At 38.5% G+C, this 25,713-nt stretch overlaps 1 protein-coding gene across 1 annotated transcript; it reads left to right on the forward strand.

Moving 5' to 3' along the window:
* Positions 1 to 19,912: 19,912 nt before the first annotated feature.
* Positions 19,913 to 21,277, forward strand: LOC130734502 (probable FBD-associated F-box protein At1g32375). Its single transcript, XM_057586953.1, has 3 exons — positions 19,913 to 20,641; positions 20,732 to 20,899; positions 20,981 to 21,277. Exons 1-3 carry the CDS (start codon positions 19,913 to 19,915, stop codon positions 21,275 to 21,277), a joined length of 1,194 nt encoding a protein of 397 aa, XP_057442936.1.
* Positions 21,278 to 25,713: the final 4,436 nt, after the last annotated feature.

Raw genomic sequence — 25,713 nt, forward strand, 5'->3', positions numbered from 1 at the left:
CTTTTCAAGGTATTCATATGATTTTAAATTATATGATTTTCACATATACAAAAAGGAGTAGATGGCTCACATAGATCCATTCTTCTGGTTGTTGAAAATTGATGGATATGAAGACACAGTGAAGCGTACGTGTATTTTCCTTTCTATGCTTGACTATTTTACCAAAGAGGTTTTTAAACCTTAAGTAGTTACCCACTTTTAAAAGGAAGAGGTGAAAGAATCTTAAAGGGACAAAACCTATGTGGTTCCATATATTTAGTATTTACTGTTGCCCTAAATGATTACAAATGAGTAAAAAAATGAAAAAATATTACAGTAATAAATTAAAAAAGTGGGTGGTCGAGTTTTTGATTGGGCAGCAGTATGAAAGTACCTGTTTTATCCAATTTTAAGCCCCGGAACTTTGTATCAATTAAATGCTAATGACCATCACACCAAGTGTAACATCCCGATCTGACGACTGGCCTCACGGTAACAACACGAGTCTTTTCAGCGCACTTTGTCCTCACTCGCGCGCTTCCCGGGAAAACTTCCCAGGAGGTAACCCATCATAATATTGCTCCAAGGCTAGCACACTTAACCATGGAGTTCTTACGAGTTGGGCTCCCGAAAATAAGTTGCAACTTGTTGTTATGGGTAGTACAATCAAATCATATATGCCTTCCTCAACTGTATAGTCCATCCCTACACAGTCTCGGAATACCTCTTGTTCGGGTGAGGACAAAGTGCGCTGAAAAGACTCGTGTTGTTACCGTGAGGCCAATCGTCAGATCGGGATGTTACATTGTGGTATCAGAGCTCCGGTTGAGAAAACCAGAGCACCAGGGTTTTGGGCACATGAGTTGGTACTCGTTACTTCTTGTTTTAAGGTGTTTTGAAAGTTTTCCGCAGTGAGGATGGGTAGAATTTTGTGTGCTAAGATGTTTGAAGTGTGATCTTATTTGGAGTGGAGTATCATTGCCATGATGCTTTGGTTGAAAGTTTTTACTGTTAGATGATCTCTCTGACTGAGGAACTGACGTTTGGTTGTGGTTTTATCAACAAGCAGGTTTGACATCATGCCTCCTAGACAGGACCCAACCAACGCTCAGCTCGCTCAGGCCATGCCTCAATTGGCCCAAGTGGTGGCTCAGCAGGCCAATGCTAGTGTTACGATGGCTGCTGCACAAGCTCAGAGAGAGGCTGAAGAACATGCCAGGAGGGCGCGGAGGTTGGAACGGGAGCTGAACCAGGATCAGGTCAGGATGAGAACTGATTTCAATCGGCTGAACCCGAGAAAGCAGATCTTTGGATCCAAGAGCTGGAAAAGATTTTTGAGGCTTTGCACACAACTGATGGAGAGAAGGTGAATCTTGCTACCTTCATGCTGAAAGGGGATGCAGAGTACTGGTGGAGGAGCACCAGGCTGTTGATGACGACTAACCAGGTGGCTATTACCTGGGATTCATTCAAAACAGCTTTTCTGAACAAGTACTTTCCAGAGACTGCAAGAGATGATATGGAGAACCGTTTCCTCAGACTGAAACAAGGAAGCATGACTGTTGGGGAATATGCAGCCAAGCTGGAGAGTCTGTCGAAGTACTTTCGCTTCTTCCGAGTACAAGTTGATGAAGGGTATCTCTGCAACCGTTTCATGATTGGTTTGAGGGATGAAATTGAGGAGTCCGTCAGACCTTTGGGAGTCAGAGTCTTTCAACAGCTGGTTGAGAAGTCTCGCGAGGTTAAGGTCATGAAGAATCGTCGGGGAAACCGACAGGAAAGTGGAGGGCCGATCAGGTCCGGTCAGAAACAAGCTGGGAAGACTGAAAAGGGTAGGGCTGGTCAGAAGAAGCCTTATCAGAATGCAACTGGCAGGACATCATCTACCAAAGTCGGAGCAAAAACTCCGAGAGAAGATGTTACTTGTTTCAAGTGTAATGAGAAAGGGCACTATGCCAATGAATGTGGGAAAGAGGTTACTTGCTGGAAGTGCCAGAAGACGGGGCACATCTCGACAAACTGTTCTGATGCGCCAAAAGCTGAACCTGTGTTGAATGCGGCAAAGGGGAGACGTCCAGTTGCTAAAGGACGTGTCTTTGGTGTTACTGGCAAGCAAGCTGAGGGTGCTGAAGATCTTATTCAGGGTACGTGTACTATTGCTGGTATCTCCTTGATGGTTTTGTTTGATTCGGGTGCTACGCACTCGTTTATATCTGATGAGTGTGCGAAGAGAATAGGGTTGCTAACCTCAGAGTTACTTTTCGATATGGTGGTGACAACCCCTGCTGCCGATCGCTTAGTTACTCGCACGGCATGCTTGAAATGTCCGTTGGTTTACGAGGATCGGAAGTTCCTTGCAAACCTTATATGTTTAGGGCTTAAAGAGCTCGATGTGATTCTGGGGATGGACTGGTTGGCGCAATATCATGTTCTTTTGGATTGTGCTAACAAGGCCGTGGTATTTCCGGATTCAGGCGTTACGGATTATTTGAATTCGTACCATTTGAAGAAGGGTTCACCGGCGTTCGTGAACTCTATCGTGGCGGAAGCAAGGAACGATAGTGATGTACGGAACATCTCGATAGTGCAAGACTATGTGGATGTTTTTCCGGAGGATGTGTCTGGATTGCCACCAGTAAGGGAGACGGAGTTCTCCATTGACATCATGCCCGGCAAGGGACCGATATCGATGGCGCCGTATCGGATGGCACCAGCGGAATTGGTGGAATTGGCAAAACAGTTGGATGATCTCTCTTCAAAGGGATTTATTCGACCGAGTGTGTCTCCTTGGGGAGCGCCAGTGTTGTTGGTAAAGAAGAAGGACAAGAGGTCCAGGTTGTGTGTAGATTACCGACAACTAAACAAGGTGACAATGAAGAATCGTTATCCGATGCCTCGGATAGACGACTTGATGGACCAACTTCGGGGATTAGTTGTTTTCTCGAAGATTGATCTGAAATCAGGGTATCACCAGATTCGGGTGAAGGAGGCTGACATTCAGAATACGGCATTCAGAACTCGATATGGACATTATGAATATCTCGTGATGCCATTTGGAGTTACTAATGCACCCGCAGTGTTTATGGACTACATGAACCGTGTGTTCAGGCCATTCTTGGACAAGTTCGTGGTGGTGTTCATAGACGATATTCTAATTTACTCGAAGAGTAAAGAGGAACATGAGGAGCATTTACGTCAAGTGCTAGAGGTGTTGCGGAAGAAGGAACTCTATGCTAATGGAGGAAAGTGTGAGTTCTGGATGGAGGAAGTGAAGTTCCTTGGTCATGTCATATCTAGCAAAGGTGTGGCAGTGGACCCCAACAAAATTGAATCAGTTTTGGCATGGGAACAACCGAAGACAGCAAGTGATATCAGAAGTTTTGTTGGGCTTGCTGGCTACTATCGGCGTTTCGTGAAGGATTACGCCAAGTTGACTTCACCGTTGACTCAGTTGACAAAGAAGGATCAACCGTTTGCGTGGACGGAGAAGTGTGAGGCTAGCTTCCAAGAAATGAAGAAGCGGTTGACCACCGCACCCATACTAGCTTTGCCAAAGGAGGGAGAACCATACGACGTGTACTGTGATGCGTCGCATAATGGTTTGGGGTGTGTGATGATGCAAGAGAAGAGGGTGATTGCTTATGCTTCGCGATAGTTGAAGGTCCATGAGAAGAATTACCCTACGCATGATTTGGAGCTGGCTGCTATAGTGTATGCTCTCAAGATCTGGAGACATTACTTGTATGGCAGTACGTTCACGATCTATAGTGATCACAAGAGTTTGAAGTACTTGTTTGATCAGAAGGATCTGAACATGAGGCAGAGACGGTGGATGAAGTTTCTGCAAGACTATGAGTTCTCATTGCAGTATCATCCGGGGAAGACCAATGTTGTAGCTGATGCTCTGAGTCGAAAGGCTATACATGTATCTTCGTTGATGTTCAAGGAGTTAGAATTGTTGGAGGCTTTCCGTGATCTGAGTTTGAATGTTGAACTCGCACCGGGGAAGCTGAGCTTTGGAATGGTGACGGTGTCTAGTGGACTCTTGGATGAGATAAAGTCGAAACAAGAGACCGATGAAGGGTTGATTGAATGGCGCAAGCTTGTGGCACAAGGAAAAGCGTCTGAGTTCGCTATTGGGAACGGCAATATTCTGCGTTGTAAGGGACGAGTTTGTGTACCCAATGATGCAGTAATGAGGAAATTGATCTTGGATGAAGGTCACAAAAGCAGGTTGAGTATTCATCCGGGGATGAATAAGATGTATCAGGACTTGAAACTTCATTTCTGGTGTCCTGGGATGAAGAAACAAGTAGCTGAGTATGTGTCGACATGTTTGACGTGTCAGAAGGCGAATGTGGAACATCAGAAACCAGCAGGGAAGCTGCAATCATTGGATGTTCCGGAGTGGAAATGGGATAGCATTTCCATGGACTTCATGACGGCATTGCCGCTTACACAGAGGAAGTTCGATGCAATTTGGGTTGTAGTTGATCGATTGACGAAGACTGCTCACTTCGTGCCAATCAATCTGAACTACAAGGTAGAGAGGTTGGCGGAGATCTACATTGCTGAGATTGTACGCTTGCACGGTGTGCCATCTAGCATTGTGTCGGACAGAGACCCGAGGTTTACCTCGCGTTTCTGGGAAGCTTTGCAGCAGGCTTTGGGAGCCAAGCTGAAATTGAGTTCCGCTTATCATCCACAGACGGATGGGCAAACCGAGAGGACTATCCAATCCTTGGAGGATTTGCTAAGATCTTGTGTACTGGATAACAAAGGCAGCTAGGATGAGATGTTGCCATTGATTGAGTTCACTTACAACAACAGCTTTCATGCAAGCATAGGGATGGCGCCTTATGAAGCGTTGTATGGTCGGAGGTGCCGTACACCCTTGTGCTGGCATCAAGATGGGGAGAACTTGATTGTTGGACCTGAATTAGTTCAGCAAACCACAGAAGAGGTGAAGCGAATCCAAGAGAAGATGAGGGTTTCACAGAGTCGTCAGAAAAGTTATGCTGACAATCGCAGGAAGGAGTTGGAGTTTCAAACTGGAGATCATGTCTTCTTGCGGGTTACCCCGATGACAGGTGTCGGAAGGGCGATCAAGTCAAAGAAGCTTACTCCAAAGTTTATCGGACCGTACCAGATTACGGAGCGTGTTGGACCCGTGGCGTATAGGATTGTCTTACCGCCGTTTCTATCCAACATACATGATGTGCTGCATGTGTCGCAACTTCGGAAGTATATGGCTGATGATTCTCATGTGATTGAACCTGATGATATTCAGCTGAAGGATGATCTAACGATGGAGATGCCGCCCATCAAGATCGTCGACAAAAGCACCAAACGCTTGAGGAACAAGGAGGTGTCCTTGGTGAAGGTGATTTGGAATCAAGCGACGGGTGATGCTACTTGGGAGATAGAAGATAAAATGCGGGAATCACATCTCGAGTTGTTTGTAGACCCTTAAGTTTCGAGGTCGAAACTATTTTAAGGGGGGAGTATTGTAAGACCCGGTGATTTATTTATGTTTTGTATTATTGGAGAATAATATAAAGTACGATGTTTTATTCAGTAAGGAGAAATTACTGATCAATTGTTACTATATCGGTTGTATAGTAATTTATTACGTAATTAATTATTACGTAAGGCGCGAGTAGTCGATATGCATGCATGCACATGCATGAAATTCGAGTAGTGCATAGAATATGCATAAAAGGGAATTTTCGAGACTTATATCTATTATATTGGAGGAGGAGATTTATTTATTTATTTGTTAAATAAATATAAAGTGTTTTGGAATTTTATTTAAATAAAATTTTAATTGGATTTAATGTTATTTGGGAAATATGATTTAAAAAAATTGAAGATATATTTTTCTTCTATGGGTTGGCCGAAATTTGGGTTGAAAGAGGGAAATATTTGAGTTGATTTTCCCAACAAATTTAATGTATTTGGACATTTGTTATTTTAAAAATTAAATAAGTTTTTTTTTATTATTTATGTATGAGAAGTTTTTTTTTAATTTGAAAGTTGGTTGAGGGAAAGGGAGTGGCCGAACCTTCTTGTTAGGGTGATGGTTTTGTTTTTTTTTTTCAATTTTGAAATTATTTCCATTTGTTTTAGTGTTTTAATTAAAAGAAAAAAAAAAATAAATATCCTAACAAACTAGAGGGGGAGGCGGCCAAGGCTTGTTAGAGGGAATCTTGGGAAGTTGGTTACTTGCTTAGTGGAAAAGAAATTAATTTGAATCAAAATTAATTAAAATTATATTTTTGCCCTTGGGCTTGGGCTAAAATTAAGGGTTTTATCGTATTTTTACCTCCACATCCTCCACTATAAATAGGAGTCTCAGGTGACGGGAAATCACAACTCAGAGCTCTCCAAATTTTCGTGAGTCTCTCTCCCTCCCTCTCCAGAGTTCTTCTTGACCTCTATAGGAAATAATTCCTATAGTAACTAAGCTCTGCTTCCTTCGGGAAGTAGTGAACTCAAGTATTCTTCTTCTTGTTTACAAGAAGAAGATGTAATATTGGTTGATTTTAGGGGATGGGGTTCGAATATGTGAAGGGGGGAAATGATGCTCTTTTTTCCTTCAAATTCTAACCCTAGTTTGTTGGTTCGCGCAGGTTCGCGCACGGAAAGGTTAGATCGAACGTACTCGATCTCGCGTGGAAAGCATAGCAAAGGTGAGGGCACTTCCGTCTAGAGAAGTCTTACTCTTTCCTGCATGTGAAAAGTTGTATGCAGGTGTGGTTGATAACATGCTTAGTATTAGTATTCAATATTATGCTAAGTGATGATATGATGTATGATTTATTATTAAGTTAGTATGATAAATTCATAGTATGCTATAGAACTAGTTAGTTGATGTATGCTAGTTCAAGTATGCCTTATTTGCTAAATGAAATTATGCATGATGTTATTTAATTTCAATAGCATGAGATAAAATGCCTGTCTATTTACTTGAAGTAGTAACATGAGACTAGGATTTTATGATGTTTACTCGCATGCAAGTAGAGATTATGATTAGTGGAACATAGGTCTGGTTAGGACTATGGACCATGAGAACAGTGGTTCCGTTAGAGACAAAACGGATAACTTGCACGCGATGGTGAATGCGGTTTGAACCGTGATGTTATGACTTGTGGGTGTCTGACCCATGGTGTGCTGTGGTCGTTCCAAGGAACGTCATGATGTTGTGAGCTTTGCTCATGGTGTTGTTCGTCCGCTGGACGAATGGTGTTGGATCCAAGGTGAAGGGTGGTTGTGTGAAAAGTGAGGACGCATAGACTGACTGAAACTTAGGCTATGTGATTAACCCTATCGATATAATTCCGTTGAATATATTTTTGGGATATCTAGTTGTTCAAACATGCTTAGACAGGAACTACTTGAGAGTCAGAAGTTGACCCTCGCTATTTTGTTATTTGTTGTTTGGGCGCTTAACGCCAACAGATAGTGATTCTGGACGAGCTGGTGGATTAGGACTGGGAGATTTATCTCCCTAGTTTTGATGATGACTCAGCCTGGGGCACCGACTACCGCCAGGTGAGGAACATATATGTCGGCGGCGCTATCATCTTCAAGCGTGACCCGAGTGGACAGGTTGTGGTGACTCAGCCCCTTAGAGGAAGGATTCGGTTTCCTCATGCACCTTCCCGATTTGGACTTCCTGTGGAGATCGCTAGCAGTACGGAGTCCGATCCAGAGGAGATTCCGATTTATGAACCATACGAGGGAAGCGAGCCTTCAGTGAACTCGGAGTATCGTAACCCTGCGGAGGGACTTCTGATACCAAAAGAGGAACCTATGAGCCCAGTGGCACCACCCGAGTATGGACTCGATGAGGGACTCAAGGATCTTGCACCCGAGGTACCAGATGTGCCGCCAGGTTTCAAATGGACCATAGAGGAGTTAAAGCAATGGAATCTGGAAATGCAAGCGAAGATTCAACAGGGAGCAGAAACGCCAGATCCTTCGAATATTTGGGCTGGACACTCTTTAGAATGTAATCAGGACCATGGGTGGAAATGAGAGCGTTGATTTATCTTTAAAGTTTAGTTTGCAAGTACTCCCAGGTGTGTAAATAAACCACATTGTAATACTCGTCGATTTGATTACATCAAGAATTTGATTACATCAACACTATTCTTTATTTGAATTCTTGATGTAATCAAATCGACGAGTATTACAATGTGGTTTATTTACACACCTGGGAGTACTTGCAAACTAAACTTTAAAGATAAATCAACGCTCTCATTTCCACCCATGGTCCTGATTACAGTCTGCATAGTGTCCAGCCCAAATATTCGAAGGATCTGGCGTTTCTGCTCCCTGTTGAATCTTCGCTTGCATTTCCAGATTCCACTGCTTTAACTCCTCTATGGTCCATTTGAAACCTGGCGGCACATCTGGTACCTCGGGTGCAAGATCCTTGAGTCCCTCATCGAGTCCATACTCGGGTGGTGCCACTGGGCTCATAGGCTCCTCTTTTGGTATCAGAAGTCCCTCCGCAGGGTTACGATACTCCGAGTTCACTGAAGGCTCGCTTCCCTCGCCTGGTTCATAAATCGGAATCTCCTCTGGATCGGACTCCGTACTGCTAGCGATCTCCACAGGAAGTCCAAATCGGGAAGGTGCATGAGGAAACCGAATCCTTCCTCTAAGGGGCTGAGTCACCACAACCTGTCCACTCGGGTCACGCTTGAAGTTGATAGCGCCGCCGACATATATGTTCCTCCCCTGGCGGTAGTCGGTGCCCCAGGCTGAGTCATCATCAAAACTAGGGAGATAAATCTCCCACTCCTAATCCACCAGCTCGTTCAGAATCACCATCTGTTGGCGTTAAGCGCCCAAACAACAAATAACAAAATAGCGAGGGTCAACTTCTGACTCTCAAGTAGTTCCTGTCTAAGCATGTTTGAACAACTAGATATCCCAAAAATATATTCAACGGAATTATATCGATAGGGTTAATCACATAGCCTAAGTTTCAGTCAGTCTATGCGTCCTCACTTTTCACACAACCACCCTTCACCTTGGATCCAACACCATTCGTCCAACGAACGAACAACACCATGAGCAAAGCTCACAACATCATGGCGTTCCTTGGAACGACCACAGCACACCATGGGTCAGACACCCACAAGTCATAACATCACGGTTCAAACCGCATTCACCATCGCGTGCAAGTTATCCGTTTTGTCTCTAACGGAACCACTGTTCTCATGGTCCATAGTCCTAACCAGACCTATGTTCCACTAATCATAATCTCTACTTGCATGCGAGTAAACATCATAAAATCCTAGTCTCATGTTACTACTTCAAGTAAATAGACAGGCATTTTATCTCATGCTATTGAAATTAAATAACATCATGCATAATTTCATTTAGCAAATAAGGTATACTTGAACTAGCATACATCAACTAACTAGTTCTATAGCATACTATGAATTTATCATACTAACTTAATAATAAATCATACATCATATCATCACTTAGCATAATATTGAATACTAATACTAAGCATGTTATCAACCACACCTGTATACAACTTTTCACATGCAGGAAAGCAGTAAGACTTCTCTAGACGGAAGTGCCCTCACCTTTGCTATGCTTTCCACACGAGATCGAGTACGTTCGATCTAACCTTTCCGTGCGCAAACCAGCACGGACCAACAAACTAGGGTTAGAATTTGAAGGAAAAAGGAGCATCATTTCCCCCCTTCACATATTCGAACCCCATCCCCTAAAATCAACCAATATTACATCTTCTTCTTGTAAACAAGAAAAAGAATACTTGAGTTCACTACTTCTCGAAGGAAGCAGAGCTTAGTTACTATAGGAATTATTTCCTATAGAGGTCAAGAAGAACTCTGGAGAGGGAGGGAGAGAGACTCACGAAAATTTGGAGAGCTCTGAGTTGTGATTTCCCTTCACCTGAGACTCCTATTTATAGTGGAGGATGTGGAGGTAAAAATACGATAAAACCCTTAATTTTAGCCCAAGCCCAAGGGCAAAAATATAATTTTAATTAATTTTGATTCAAATTAATTTCTTTTCCACTAAGAAAGTAACCAACTTCCCAAGATTCCCTCTAACAAGCCTTGGCCGCCTCCCCCCTAGTTTGTTAGGATATTTATTTATTTATTTTTCTTTTAATTAAAACACTAAAAGAAATGGAAATAATTTCAAAATTGAAAAAAAAACAAAACCATCACCCTAACAAGAAGGTTCGGCCACTCCCTTTCCCTCAACCAACTTTCAAATTAAAAAAAAACTTCTCGTACATAAATAATAAAAAAACTGATTTAATTTTTAAAATAACAAATGTCCAAATACATTAAATTTGTTGGGAAAATCAACTCAAATATTTCCCTCTTTCAACCCAAATTTCGGCCAACCCATAGAAGAAAAATATATCTTCAATTTTTTTAAATCTTATTTCCCAAATAACATTAAATCCAATTAAAATTTTATTTAAATAAAATTCCAAAACACTTTATATTTATTTAACAAATAAATAAATAAATCTCCTCCTCCAATATAATAGATCGAAAATTCCCTTTTATGCATATTCTATGCACTACTCGAATTTCATGCATGTGCATGCATGCATATCGACTACTCGCGCCTTACGTAATAAATTACTATAAAACCGAGATAGTAACAATTGATCAGTAATTTCTCCTTACTGAATAAAACATCGTACTTTATATTATTCTCCAATAATACAAAACATAAATAAATCACCGGGTCTTACAATAAGCATACATTAACAATCTCCCACTTGGTCTGTGATGATTTGATGATTCAATAAATGATAAGTGCGCATCGTATATTGAAATTATCAAGACATCATCCTTTATTAAAATGAGATCATCGAATCACGGTGATTATTTGCTCAAAAAAAAATCATGGTATTACAAAATACAAATCATTTAATTTAACGACAAGATCATTTAACTCAAAATAAAATAACCTTAGGTCCTTAATCGACACTTAGTGTAATGTTCAACTTTAATTTCAAAACATAACATGTTAACACATCACAACTATCCCTGTATACACCATAATACGAATAACAAATAATGCCCCTATATGTAACATGGTCAAAAAATAATTTGGGTGATAAATCCCTTAGTTAGTAAATCTGCCACCATTAAATCAATACCAATATGCTTAAAAGGCACTTTATGTTTATGCACTTCTTCTTTTAACAGGTAAATATTTCAAGTCCATTGGTTTAACACCCTTAGAATACTTATCATTCTTAGAGAAGAAGAGAGTTGCAAAATTATCACAATAAATTTTTAGCGACCTAAATATACTATCGACAATATCAAACAAAAGTTTTGCAACCAAAATGCATGAGTAGTGGCCTTGAAGCATGACAAATTTGGCCTCTGTTGTGGAAGCACCAATAATTGATTGCTTAACACTCTTTTACAAAATTGCGCTTCTATACAACGGAAAAACATAATCAAATGTATATTTTCTCGAATCTACATATGCGACCTAGTTTGAATCCGAGTAGTCAACTAATTCAATATGATCTGACCTTCTATACATGAGCATGTAGCCCTTGGTGCATTGTAAATGCCTAAACCTTCTAGTTGGTCCATATAAACTTATTCTAAGTCGTCATTCAGGTAAAAAAAAAACAGTCTTTATGTCCATCTGGTGAAGTTCCATATCATAATGAGTCGTCAAAGCCATAGCAATTCTCAAAAAGTACTTCTTTAAAATTGTAGAGAATGTCTCTTTTAGTCATTAATATCCTTTTGAGTATAACATTTGGCAGAAATCATATCAGTATATCTTGTAATGCTGTCTTTCCAGTTTCGTTTAGTCTTAAATACGCACACTTAGATCTGGCTCATTTTGAACATCTATGAAACTTGAATAGATCACATACTTTATTTTTGTTCATTGGTTTCAACTCTTCTTGTTAGGTGCATTAAAAGCATTGTGTCCTTTTGCTTAGACAGAATGCTACTAAGTGTATATTGATAGTAGGTTGGTAGCATCAGCAACAATGTTTCAGTCCTTTAGTGAGAGAAAGAGGAAACTCTGTTGTTCCTTTGTTATGATTGTCTACATTTTAGCTAATGTATGCTGTGTGCCAACATGTCGGACACGATGTTGTAACATCTTGACTATGACATGTGTCCCTGCGGATCTGATATGAGTTGGCTAAGTTATCTGTGAAGCTTTGTTTTGATTACATGGTAATCAAGTTAGGGTTTTGTTGGAAGCTTTTGTGCTCCGTTCAAGGAATATATCAAGTGTGATCAAATCAGTTTTAAGGGATTTGATCTGAGATATTTATGGAAGTTTTTATCTGCAACTGAAACGCATCTTTGAAGATTTTCTGCAGATTTGTTTCATTAATAACTTCCTGTTTTGTGTGGACTCTTTGCTGGCCCAAGCCCATCGAAGACAAGGCCTGGACAACTGCTACTTAAGAAGACCTAGACCTAGTTGCTAGGTGGTGCTTCTTGTTGAGTAAGTTAGGGTTTACTCTTGTTTTGTTCACACTTGGTGTTCTCTCAGCAGCTCTATGTTCTTATTGTAAGCTGAGAGTTGTTGTGTTAGTTGTTTGATCTTGAGATCATCTTTATCTTGTTCTGTAATGTTTCAATCACTATGGTAGTGATTGTGTGTGAGAAAGTGAGAAGGGGTTCTCATACTTAGGGGGAGACCTAAGTAATAAACCACAGGTAGGAATAGGTAGAAAGGCAGTGAACTGAGGCAGTTCAATTAAGACCTTTTTGTACTTGATTCTCTATAATAGTGGATTATCTTTCTCAAGCTGAAGCCCTCCAGATGTAGGTGATGTTGCACCGAACTGGGTTAACAATTCTCTGTGTTCTTTATTATTATTTTTTTGCTGATTTAATATTGTGCTGCACTTCTGCTGTTATCTGTTGTACGTTGTGACAGATGTCTTAGACAATTGGTAAGACATATGTCCTGTGCGTGAACCAGAATTTCAAACTCTGATGGTGACAATGTTGTACTTGTTTCCTTGTTAAAAGTGGTTTGTGAGATATCACGTGATTCTTTGCACTTGACTTTCTCTTTCAACAATGTCAGAGAACTTTCATTTTGAATATGTCGCTATTTCTCTAGACATTACTTCATCCTTTGAGATAGACGATGTAGATCTTATTTACTCATGGTCTTCTCAGACGATCTGTCAGTTTGGATATATCTTGCACAGTTCTGGTCCTGAAGCTTTGACTCTTCTTCTTTCTTTTATCATTCTTCTCTTCTTCTTCATCAGACAATCTATGCAAATTTGACTTTACATTGCTTGAGTCGTCTGTACTATAGCTTTGTCCTTTCTTGTCTTGTTTGGACTGTCTTCTATCTTGATATGCCTTCTCTTGTTCAGATGATCTAGCTGATTTGACTTTCTTTGGTTGTGGAGTCTGCTTTGAACGTCTTCATGCTTTGTCTTGTATTTGATCATCAAACGATGGAGATGTGAAGCGTAGAGGTTATTTCCTGAAATGCAGTTTACATGAAATATTTAACCAATTCATTCATGCTCTTGAAAGTTATTATCATTCAAAATATGATAGACGATATTATTAGCTTTTGAACTTAACAAAACAACTTGGCTTGAACTCATCATCTCATTTTTTTCATGGATTAACAACTCGATTATACCCACCCGGTGAAACTGGTGAAACCGTTACTCGACAAAACCGAACCCAATGAACGTGTTGGCACTGAATGAACAATGGCGGGCTTGCTGCTTTGTTTTTCAACTGACCCAACCGATGTTTTTAACCCGAAATCGACCTCGATAATCCTAGTGTTTTCAATTGGAAAGCAAGGAATTGGTGCCCCACTCCCAAAAAAAAAAAATTAAAAACAGAAAAAAAGAGCGGCAATCAGGTTTTTTTTCCGATGGTCGTTGCATCTTCTTCAGTCATGTAAGCGCTCGGTGCAGCCACAATCACAAATGGCGTCAGGTGGCGACACCAACGACGGCGGAACCCTAACACCGCCACCTTCACTCCCTTCCTCTTCCAATCCTCCCGGAAACTCAGCTCTTATCCAGTCGGATATGCCTTTGATTCCTACGCAGCCACGCGGTTAGAGTACCCTCCCAACTATACTGTCCACTCTTCTGTTATCTTTAGCTCTTGTGATGGCATTCTCTGTTCGTACTGCTTCGGAAGCCGTATCGTTCAGGCATGGAACCCTTGGACTAGGACCTTTGTGAAATCGCCGCCATTGGAAAATATTAAGCCAGGGTATTCTGTAATTGAGACGTCGTTAGGGTTCGGTTACGATCGTCTCACTGAAAGTTATAAGGCGGTTAAGATGATTTTTGACGCTGATCATGGTCTCAAAACTCGAGTGATGATTCATACGTTTGGTACCAGTTTTTGGAGAAGGATGGAGGTGGATTTTTGCCCCGTTGATAAAACAGGAACATTTGCTTATGGAACAATTTACTGGATAGCTTCTGTGGTTTGGGATTCGAAGAAGCGGTTTATTGTTTGTCTTGATGTGGGGAAGGAGTCCTTTCAGGAACTTCGGCTGCCTAAATTAGATGACCTAAACCTCACATTGGGAGTGTTGCGAGATTGCTTGTGCGTTGTTTCTCATGAGCAGTTGTTTTGGGATATTTGGGTCATTAAGGAGCATGGAAAGTGTTGGACTAAATTATTCAGTATTCCTGAGGATTGTAGCTGTTTTCCGCTTAACCAGCCTCATTATATTTCTGAGGATAAGGAAGAATTACTACCACTGTCTTCCTTTCGGGGTTTAGTTGTTTATAGGCGTGCAACTCCTACGGACAAAGTTACTCGGATTTTTTATATTGAAAACATCAAAGCTTGGATTCTCCCAGAGATGTCCTACTCCTATGAGCCAGTTGTCTACACAGAGAGTTTGATATCACCCTGTCCTCAATATTAGGAGGTAGATTTTCTGATATTCCTTTGGATGGATCTCTATTAATTAATATTAGATGTAATATCCATCTTCTAGTTTAAAGTACTAAGGTTTCATAGTAGTTTTATGTAAGGCTTCTTTGGAGGTTAGGCCAGGAACTCTTTAAAAGCTTATCTACTAGAACTACTTTTTAATTAAAAGTAATGTTTGTATAAATGTAATTGAAGAACTTTTAACTTTTGAAACCAACTTATTAGAAAGCTAATCCAAACCGCTTCTCATCTTTGGTTTTTTTGGGAAACTGTTACTGAATTATCAGGTTGACAAAACTACCACTGTAAACCCTAGCAGTTTCGATCCATTGTTTTCTGTGTTACCATTTTCTGTTTGCATCACTGTTGTCCAATTCATTGGTTGTGTCTTCGTTGCTGGAGGTTATGTATAGTTGTCGTCAGAATCCCCTTAAATGTCTTCACCATTTGTGTGCATTCTTCTGATCTTATCCTTCCACTTCTGTTGCTACTCTGCATCATCTATGGTCAACATATTCAAGAATTTGTGATTCCTTTTTCAGATTTATTTTTTCTTGTTTGAGAAGCTTAAATTGAAGGTATAGATTTGTTCCTTTCTTGTATTCAAATCTACTTTTTCCGCTATTTTTTTGTTTTGTTTATAATTCTGATTCTGATTGGCGGTGATGGTTCATTTGGGTATGTGATTAGCTTCGTTTTCTATTTATTCTGTTTGTACATTTTCACTTTCATCATAATAATGTGATTATTTAAATTATTGGTGCTTTTGGGCCAAATGTGGCACCAATGTTTCTGAATTCCAATCAATTTGATTTGCATGTGTTTCTTGCATTGTACTACTTAAGGCATCATATGGAGTTTTTGAAAATAATCAAGTTATTATGCTAGAATGTGCTGGGGGAGCTTGTTTTGTGAGTTCATCTGAGGCATTCATGCTCTAGTTTTTGTTATCGGTATAAAGTATTATTCGACTTTTTTAATTGAGTATTGTATTGTGTAAGAACTTGCTAAAACCAAGGGATGTGGGAAGTCTCGTGTTCTTATATCCTTGCCATTTCCAGTCTTGGAGCTCTCCTAAGGGTGTGCAAGCTTGCTTAACTTGTGGCTTTTGAGGGCCTCACAAAGTCGAGCTGAGGCTAAAACTAATCAATGACTACAATAAGTAATTCAGGGAGCTGAATTCTAGTTTAGATTCAGTACAAAGTTTAACGGATCTGGTTTAGGTGGCTGTTTATCCAGTATTCTCTTGCTTAGCTCACCCAACATATATCACATGCCTTGTTCCTGGTGTCAAGATTTCATAAGAATGTATTTTTGTTCTGAAATTTAAGAATGTTACACTTCCCAGTTCCCACTCACACAAACACATTCACAGGACCTCCAAGCCTTATGTTTATTTTATTTTATAGTATCTACTCTTTATAATATCACAATTTGGTTATCCTTTTCCTTGAAGTCTCTATTTTGATTGTTCAAATTAGTGTCTATATGGATGGGGGAAGCCTAGAAGGAACTGGTCAGGAATGGATCTGTGCTTGAGTTTGCTTTGGATTTACAAATGAATGTTATTGAACAGTATTTCTCTCGCATGATCGAGTTCCAGATTGGTGTTTTTATGTTGAGGTGAAAATTTAATTTGGTCTATTTATTAATGTGGGCCTCTCTTCTCTAGTTATGATAATCTTTGAAGATGAGGTTTGCAAGTTAATTTTTTTTTGTCTTGCTTCCAACTTGCTAGATAGAGACACTTCTTCCCTTTGTCCTTTTGGTAGAGTTTCTTTTTATTTTTTTGTTTTCAAATTTTAGAGTGCATTGTCCATATTACAAGAGATTCCTAAAATGTTGAAAGACTCACCATCTTTAAAATTCTTGGTTTTCCAAACCCAGAAACTAGAGGGTCTATGATTATATCATTCGGATTTCCTTTCTTAATTCTTATGCCTAGATCAAAAGTATTCTCCACAAGAGGCAATCTTGCTTGAGGCAGGTATGGCTATTATTGGTTGCAAAACTCTGCTTCTGATTATTTAACACACTGCATACCCAGGTTTGAACAAGGGACATCTGGTTAAGCTGGTTGGTTCAACTCCTCACCAACTGATCAACATATTCAGTTGTATTTGGACTTTGGATTACCTTGATGAAATGCTATTATTTATCTAACCATTGTGTTATTCCCATCTATATTGATATAAAAGCTAAAAAAATATGCTTTTAAGTTTTAATATAACTTAAAAAAAAAGTTTTAATATAGAATAGCATTGGAATATGAAGTATTGGCCCTAAACAATCATCTTTATCCTTTTACCTACCATTGTTTAGCTAGACCTATACAATTGTGTTTATGAGGAAAAACAAGACATAAAGGATCACTGGCTTTCAGGTTGTTTATTTAAGCTACTCTGTTTTTTTTGTTTGTAGGGTTTCCTTTCTCTGCCACACTATGTGATATAGTAATTATTAATCTTATATGATTATATAAAATTGCTACACAGCTGGAAATTATTGTTGAGCAATCAGGAGCAAGAACAATTGGCAAAAGAACAAACTTGCCTTGCATCACTGATGATGTCTGGAAAGCAAGACTTGGAAGAGAAACGTTGCATCTGGATGACCATGTGAGAAAACTATTGAGGTTCTTATTGGGAGTGGAAAACTGATTCTATGCCATGCCTTTTTTGATACTTTTACTCTTAAGTTTAGTGTCCTATGTTTAAAATATTTTATGGGTTACTCCACAAATGCATTTAAAAGCTGACAGTGTACCTTTCTAAAATAATTTTGCTTGACATTGTAGGAGACCAAGTGGAAGAGAAACGTTGCACACATATTAAGAATGCAATAAATTTTGTTAACTTTTTAAAACATTATATGTATTTTCCTATTTTACCCTTTAAAATGCATTATTATCTCTCATGGTTTATTTTACTTATAGGGGCATTACATAGAAAAATACCAATTAATGCTTCATGAGAATTATAAGTGGACAGTTATTATGAAATAAAAATTTCTCTCTAAGTGGACAGTTATTTAAAAACGGGGGAGGAAGTATGATATAACTTTGTCTAAGTGAATCAATTAGTTTTTTTTCTTTCTTTTAGGTTGCGTTTGGATGAGGGATTGTAGAAATTCAAGGGATTTTAAATTCTAGAGAATTCAATTGATTCAACAAGACTGATTTTGCATCATGGATGTTCACCCTCAATAATTCAAATGTGTTAAAGGGTGCAATGCTTTCAATACTAAGATATTGGACTTCATGATGTTTAACTACACTAATTACTCCCTCCGTTTTTTTTAAGTGTCATTCTGACAAAAAACTCTCTAACCAAGATAGTGGGTTATTGAAGTTTTTTTTTCTCATTCCACCCTCTCACATCCTAATCATGAAGTTATAAAGTTTTTTCAACTAAAATAAGTGGAGAAGTAATTTTTTTTTATCTTCCCTCATATATAATAATAGATTTTTTTTTGATAAGTTAGTACATATTTTTTAAAAATTATGATATTTTAGAAAGATTAAACAAACATCTTAAATTTTAGAAAAATGGTTTTTAAATTAAAAGTTGATTTTTCTAAAATTAAGTTCAAATAAATGCACTCTAAAGTATCGATCTAAGGTTCCGAGTTTGCTTTTACCTCCCAAAGTTCGAGGGTTCAAATCCCCCTGGGGTCAGTAACATCCTAGTTGGTGGGCAACCCTCCTCGAGGTGATCCCCGACGCTCCTTCTAGGAGTGGCCTCTGTTGGCCTCCCCAGCATGCCACTGGCGCCCTGCCCGGTAGTCTGGAAGTGCTTTCTCTCCGTTCTACCATTCTTGTAACAAAAAAAAATATGTTCACCTTTTTTTTTTTCTAAAAAATTGAATTTTGGAAAAACTATAACAAACATCTTAAAATTTTAGAAAAATAATTTTTTAATTTAAAAAGTGATTTTTTCAATAAGAAAGTGAAACAAGCGAACTATAATTGGCTTGTTCGTCATTGCTTTAAAAAGTAATTTTACTTTAAAAATAATAATTAATTTTTTAAAAAGCAAAATCTCATTTATGTTTTCCTGCAAATATAATAATGACGGTAGCGATGACGAAGGGTGGTGATGGCGGTGGGTGGTAGTAATGAAGGCAGTGGAGGTGGTGGTGATAACAATGGCAGCAACGACTGTGGTGCCAATAGCGAGACAAAAACTTAATTAAATATTGTAAATTCAAACAAACGCTAATTAGGGATAAGGGCATGTAACACCTATATGCCCAAGAACTGTCAACAAAACACACTACCCAAACCCTCATAAACAAATAAATAGAAGTAATGAAAAAGAAAATTCTGTAGGGTATTATGTTCTGCATGCGAGACCTCAATCTTCATCTTCCTCCAAAATGTATGTAGACTAGGGCGAGTTTTCTTTCAGCAAATACACAAGCCACACCTCTTGATGCACTAACTGCCAAGGGAGAAATTACACTTACAGTGAGGGAGGGTGCGAGCTTTCTCATCCCCAAGGTGCAGGTAAGCCACAGTATCCTTCAGTTATTGTAACCTCCAGCCATCTGCATAATTAAGAAGATCTTGATATAGATACATATGGTAGGTCAATTGCTTGCAGAATCATCATACAACCATCTCCGGCACTTTCTGATGTAGAGTCGGTAGCTTTGTCCTCCCAATTAAACTGAACTACTTGATCTCTAACTCTTTCCATGGTCTCTAAATCAATTTCAACATCATAATTAATCTGTTTCTGTTGATTTTACGCTCAATTAATTTGTCTGTAAAGTCTAAACAGTACTGTGAGAAATAATGGGAGTTATTACATTTACGTGTTTCTTTATTGGGTTTGCAGACGTCACTTTCCATATCAACCTGGTATATAATATAATAAACTTGTCATGTTGTATAGACAAACCCTAATCTCCGCTCTCATCTTCATCATCTATTCTTCTCCTCTCTCTGAGTCCAAATCTCTGCTAGCTGAGTCAAAATGCCGAAGAAAATGCCGCCGATGGACGATCGGCTCAGCGACTTACCGGACGAAATCCTCCTCAACATCCTCTCATTTCTGCCAACTGAGGTCGCATTCACCACCACCGTCCTCTCCAAGAGGTGGACACCACTCTTCTACTCGCTTACCGCCCTCGACTTCGACGATGAAGCCGAAGAAGACGAAGAGAACTACATCCACTTCCGCCGCTTCGTCGACAATGTTCTCCTCTCCCCGCGCGTCCAGCACCACCCAATTGAGACGCTCTCCCTCGCCTCTCACTTCAAGCTCGGCAATGACAGAAGCTGGTTCAAGACGGACGAGTGGATCGAAGCCGCGAAACGGCGTCACGTCAAGAATCTCCAGCTGTCTACAACATATTTTCTCTTGCACTTGCTGCCCGGATCAGTTTTCACCTCCTCCAAAACCCTCGTAGTTTTGAAGCTGCGCAATATAATCATGGATCATTGTGTTGGTTCTGTTGATCTTCCCTCACTCACAACCCTTCATTTGATTTACGTTATTTTTCGTGGACAAAGGGAAGATTTGAAGAAAATTCTTAATGGGAGTCCCAATGTTGAGGATTTGATTGTATTAGGTCCCTGTTTTGGGGATCCCATTCTTATTGGAGGGTTTAAAACCTTGCCCAAGGTTGTGAAAGCACATATCAACGCATTAAATATTCCTTTCAGTGCAATTCCGAATGTAGAGTTTCTACACATTGAGGATGTAAGAAAATTATGATCAAGATGAGAAGTTCTTACTTAATTACTACTTATATTCATTCAATTTCATTGAGATCTTGCTAAAATTTTGCAGATGGAGCGTAGGCACAATGACAAATACATCAATTCCTACTACAGAGAAATGCCTGTGTTTCGTAACTTAATGAGCCTTAAGCTAACCTTTCTTCACTTCCCTAGCTGGGTTCGTGTAATGGAAGTGCTCCCTTATTGTCCCAAGCTTCAATCTCTTGCCATTAAAAAGGTTTCTGGTGGTTAATTTATGGATCATTTTTGTTTATGCTGATCTTTTCATAAATCTTGATTTTGTCTCTATGTTTAACAGCTTCTGTACACACAGCAGAATTACGAAGAGCAATGGGCACATACGACAGAACTTGTTCCAGAATGTGTTTCATTACATCTAACAACATGCTCTATTGAAAGCTATAAAATTAAAGACATGTATGATGATTTTGATTTTGCAGCATATATCCTAAAAAATGCAAGGGTTCTACAAGTGCTGACCCTTCACATTAGCGACTCGAAGGAATCTGAGAAGATCGACCAACTTTTCAAACATTTATCTGGGTGCTCGAGGATCTCTCCAGCATGTAAAATTGAATGCGCAATTAGTTCCTAAATTCTCTGTTGTCTCCAATAATATCTTCTAACTATGAATGCAACTGCTGGATTTGATGGTTTGAAGGATATGGTATATTTGCTCCTATTTGAAGTTTCAGTCTTTTACCTTACAAACCTTATGAATATGTGTTACTATTTTCCTATGAACTTCTATTTAGTCATTTTATGTATGATTTTAACTTGTTCTTATATGTTAGTCAATGTATGATTTGAATATTTAAGTATATGTTAAATTTTATTGATGCTTCATTGTTGAGGTTTTTAAAATGTTAATTTTGCATGAGGTAAACTCTTTTAATCTTAGAGTCGTGTTTACTAGTTGACTTTACAGACACTCCACTAGTTTATGTAAACTTTTGAGTTTTACAACTTTAGTTAGTATAATACCTCTATCTTATCGTTAATGATTTGCTAAACTCAAATATGATACCGTAACTAAAATCTACATTAGCATCCAATTAGAGTTTATGTTGGGTTGTTAGTCGTGACCCTGGCTGTTAAGTGGGGGGGCTTTTGTTCGGTTGATGTTGATGCTGGTGTAATCCTTTTTGATTGCTATTTGTTCTCCTTTACTGTTTACTTTTTCCTGGTAACAAAAGGTTTCCTTCTTTTGTTTTGGTGTTGTATCTATGTGCCGCCCTTGCTTTTAGGGTGATTTGTACCTTGTCTTGAGAAGTTTTTTTCTGGCCTCCCTATATTTTAACAAACTTTTCTCCTTAAAAAAACAAATGTTTTTATGAACTAGCTTCTATGGATTGAGAATATTCTAGCCAAGGTACGTACATATTGCAATACTCTCTACAACTCCAATGGTAACTACTTGATAGAGATAGAAATAGGGAAGCATGGTAACTACTAGATAGAAATAGAATAGAGAAGCTAAAGCTAGAGATAAGTGATAGATGTAGCCCCAGTTTGGAAGAGCTTATTTGAGCTTATCTGACAGTATAAGCTCTTAAGCCAGTGTTTGGGAAGGCTTATGCAAACAACTTATGATCTGTCATAAGCTATTTTCAGCTTATTTTCATAAGCTACTCATGATAACTTATGCTTATATACAGCTTATTTTTAATTTATTTCAATAAATTTTTAAAAATAGCTTATGAATAAGCGCTTACGTCATAAGCGCTTATGACCATAAGTGCTTAATTAAGCTGTTTTTCCAAACGGGGCCGTAATCGATATGTGGTGTGATGAGATCATAAGAGATAAAAATATTTTTTCTTTGTATTCCTACTGGTAATGTCATGCTTTTCCTTGGTGTCATTACTTTTTTATTCGGTTTCTAGCACCCCTTATGTTAGTTTTGAAATGCAATTGGCTTATAAAATATCAAAATATATATATATATATATATATATATATATATAATTGTTGTACACATTTAATCATTGTTCAACATGTCTGCTATATCCATCTCGCCTCAAATCTTGTTTACAACAAATTCACTATTATTTTACCCGCAAGCACTATCTTTCAGTTTCCACATCAAGCTTGTGCATGTTGATTTGGTTAATATTACATAAGCTATTAAAGTTGTTAATAGATACAATTAGTTAGCTAATTATAAAATATCAGATAGATTCCCTATACATAATATTTATTGATACGTTAATGAAAGCAAATTCATCTTACGAATATGACTATCTTATAATGTGCTAGCAAAAAATCTTTTCTCTTTATCGAAAATCTAGAAGACTAACATTTAAATTGTATTTATTTATAGAGAAATTTAAATTGTCTTTATGGATCAAGAAGTATACATATCACATGTTATATTTCTCATTTTTCTCTTCTTTTATTTTTATGCCTCTCTGGGTGTAATTTGATTTAGAATGTGAATAAAATATTAATCAATCACGACATGTAAGAATGTTTATGGATAGGTAGGTTTAAGTTTAGGGTAAAATAAGTATTGAACCCATCATATTTAATGAGTTTGATTCCATTGAAAAAAAAATGAGTTTGATTTGGTCTGAATTTTATTTAAACTTTTAAACAAATCACTACAATAAAATTGCTAACTAGCTAGCATCGGCTTAATGTTGAAGTCGAAGCTTATATTAAATGAATTGAAGCTAATGTTAAAGATCAGTAAGTCTTCTTGGCCGAAGCTACAGTAAAAGCCAACACGAAGCAGATGATGTTACTCACTTGCATGAAAGATCGAGCTGATGGTTAAAATTAATGTGCCTATTTCATGTTTAGTAGACAAAAATTCTCACATGCTAATTTTGATAATCTTAGTTAGGGTCTTTATTCGCTTATATATTGAGCATACTTGAGTTGATAGATATTGTACTTGCTTGTCAGAAGTACCCCGCACATTTGATTTCTCTGCATGCATTTGGGAGCATGTCCAATCTAGCTTCAGTTGTGAGGGAGATGTTATAGAGGCGTCTCAAGGGTATGATCAGCTGGCAGCAGGCTTTATCATATCGGAGGCTTGGTAAGGGGGAGAGAATCAAATTCTGGCAGGATCCTTGGTCTGATGTGGGTTGTTTGCAGCAATGCTTCCCATTTGTGTTCGCCCTTGCCGAGAAAAAGGAGTGTCATGTCTTGTAGAGGTGGGATCTTGGTGTGATGGAATGTGGTTCTGTTTACGGTGATTTTTGGTAAACAAATATCCTCTTAGTTCGACTAAAGGAAGTTTAGAATCAGGGTCCTTTTGGGAAAACGTCTTGCCAAAGTGTTGTGTGTGATTTGATAGTTTTCGACAACAACGACTGATTCAAAAGAAACTGGATTTCATTAAATAAGGATCAATTACATGAAGAGCAAAGTGTAACAAAGTGACAAAGAAACTGCAAGGAATGTGAATTTCGACCAGAAATTAAACAACAGAACTGGTGAATCCCAGGAAATTAACAAATAACACGACAAGCTTAAACGTAGTAGAGATAAACACTTGGTTCTGCAACATACTCCTTCGTCATCACGTCTTGCTCCTCGAGTCTCATTGATGCGGACATTAGAGCTTTTAGTGAATTTTTCAGAGTTGAGTTGGGAACCTTTTTTCTAACTTGAATTCTCCTATTTATAGAGCATATCCTTGGCGGTTTTCTTCTTCTCCTTGGATGGGTTAGTGGGTCTGATCCCCTCTTCCCACGATCTGGAGTTGGTTTTGGAAGTCCTTTGTGCAGTAGGGGAGATCGTGTGCTCTAACTGCTTCAACCGTTTCTTGGCCACGTATTCGACCAACGTGGTGAGAATCTTACTTGGTCAATGCTGCACGTGTTAAATGTGCCCATGTTTGGCAATAGTTCCTATTGTCGAACTCGGCTGCCTCTACAACTTGGCGTATTTTCCCTTTCCTTTCTTTAGTCCGAATTCGACTACTTTGGGTGCTTTGGGCCGGATGTGTTTTTTTTTTTTTTTTTTTCCTTTTTGGGCCAAAATATTGGGCCAACAGGTTCCATCTCTAAATAAAGAAGATGAGTTTTTTCTTTTTTATAAGCTAAAGAAATGCATTAAAGGGAGTACAAGAGGTACTCCATATGTCTTATTACAATTAGATGCTGCAGAAAACTGGCTTGGAAATTCTTCTGGAGCACAATAGTTATTCCAATCCATTTGTCTATTCCCATCCAAACCTTCGAAGACTGAGGGCATGAGAAGAACATATGAGATGAGTTTTCCACACCACAATTACAAAGAGGACAAGTTATATATTCCAGCATCATTTTGGAATACATGACGCTGTGTTAACACCAAAATTTTATTATGTAAAAAACTAAACATTGAGATATGGTGTACATAAATGCTTGACATGTTTTAGTATAATTTATATTTTGCTACCAAATTATTTACAGGGTCGAAGTATGTGTTAGCATTGAGTCGAAAATTATATGTTAATGAATGATCGAATGGTTGTTGTAAGACCCAAGTTTTTTAAGCTTATGCTAAGTGAATAAACTTCTTATTCACGATTAGGGTTGATGTATCGTGAAGGGAAACCTGAACTAGAGTTTACCAAATGAAATAAATTTATGAAGGAGAAAGTTCAGGAAAAGTCTGAGGATCGTATGGATGTCGATAAAAGTTATAGCACGATCGTTATACGCTTAAACCTAGGGCGAAACCCGAATAAATAGCTAGTTTTTCACTTTTAGGCACGATAGCAGTTAATTCCAAAAATCTTCAGAGAAATGTTAGAACTTCTCTTTTTCCATATATCAAAATCGTTTCGAGGCGAAACTCTAGGATCTACGAACGTCCGATTCCAATCATCGGAAGTTTGCCGAAACCGAAACCCTGGTATTTCAAAATCCTAGAATTTCTCGACAATGAAGACTTTATCTATTCAGAGCTTCAAATGAATATTCTACACGCGTACACCCATTTCTCTTGATGATTTCAATCTTTCTTCAGAAGGAAGTTTTCCATTCCGACATTCGATGCAAAAAGCAACTTATCGGGTAAAATAGTTTTACA

This window comes from Lotus japonicus, chromosome 1 (assembly GCF_012489685.1).
Source record: "Lotus japonicus ecotype B-129 chromosome 1, LjGifu_v1.2".
NCBI classification, from domain to species: Eukaryota; Viridiplantae; Streptophyta; class Magnoliopsida; order Fabales; family Fabaceae; genus Lotus; species Lotus japonicus.

Coding starts and splice junctions, on each gene's coding strand:
- LOC130734502 (XM_057586953.1), top strand. CDS start 19,913: ATGCCGAAGAAAATGCCGCCGATGGACGATCGGCTCAGCGACTTACCG. Junction 20,642..20,731: donor AGTTTCTACACATTGAGGAT/GTAAGAAAATTA, acceptor AAAATTTTGCAG/ATGGAGCGTAGGCACAATGA. Junction 20,900..20,980: donor AATCTCTTGCCATTAAAAAG/GTTTCTGGTGGT, acceptor TATGTTTAACAG/CTTCTGTACACACAGCAGAA.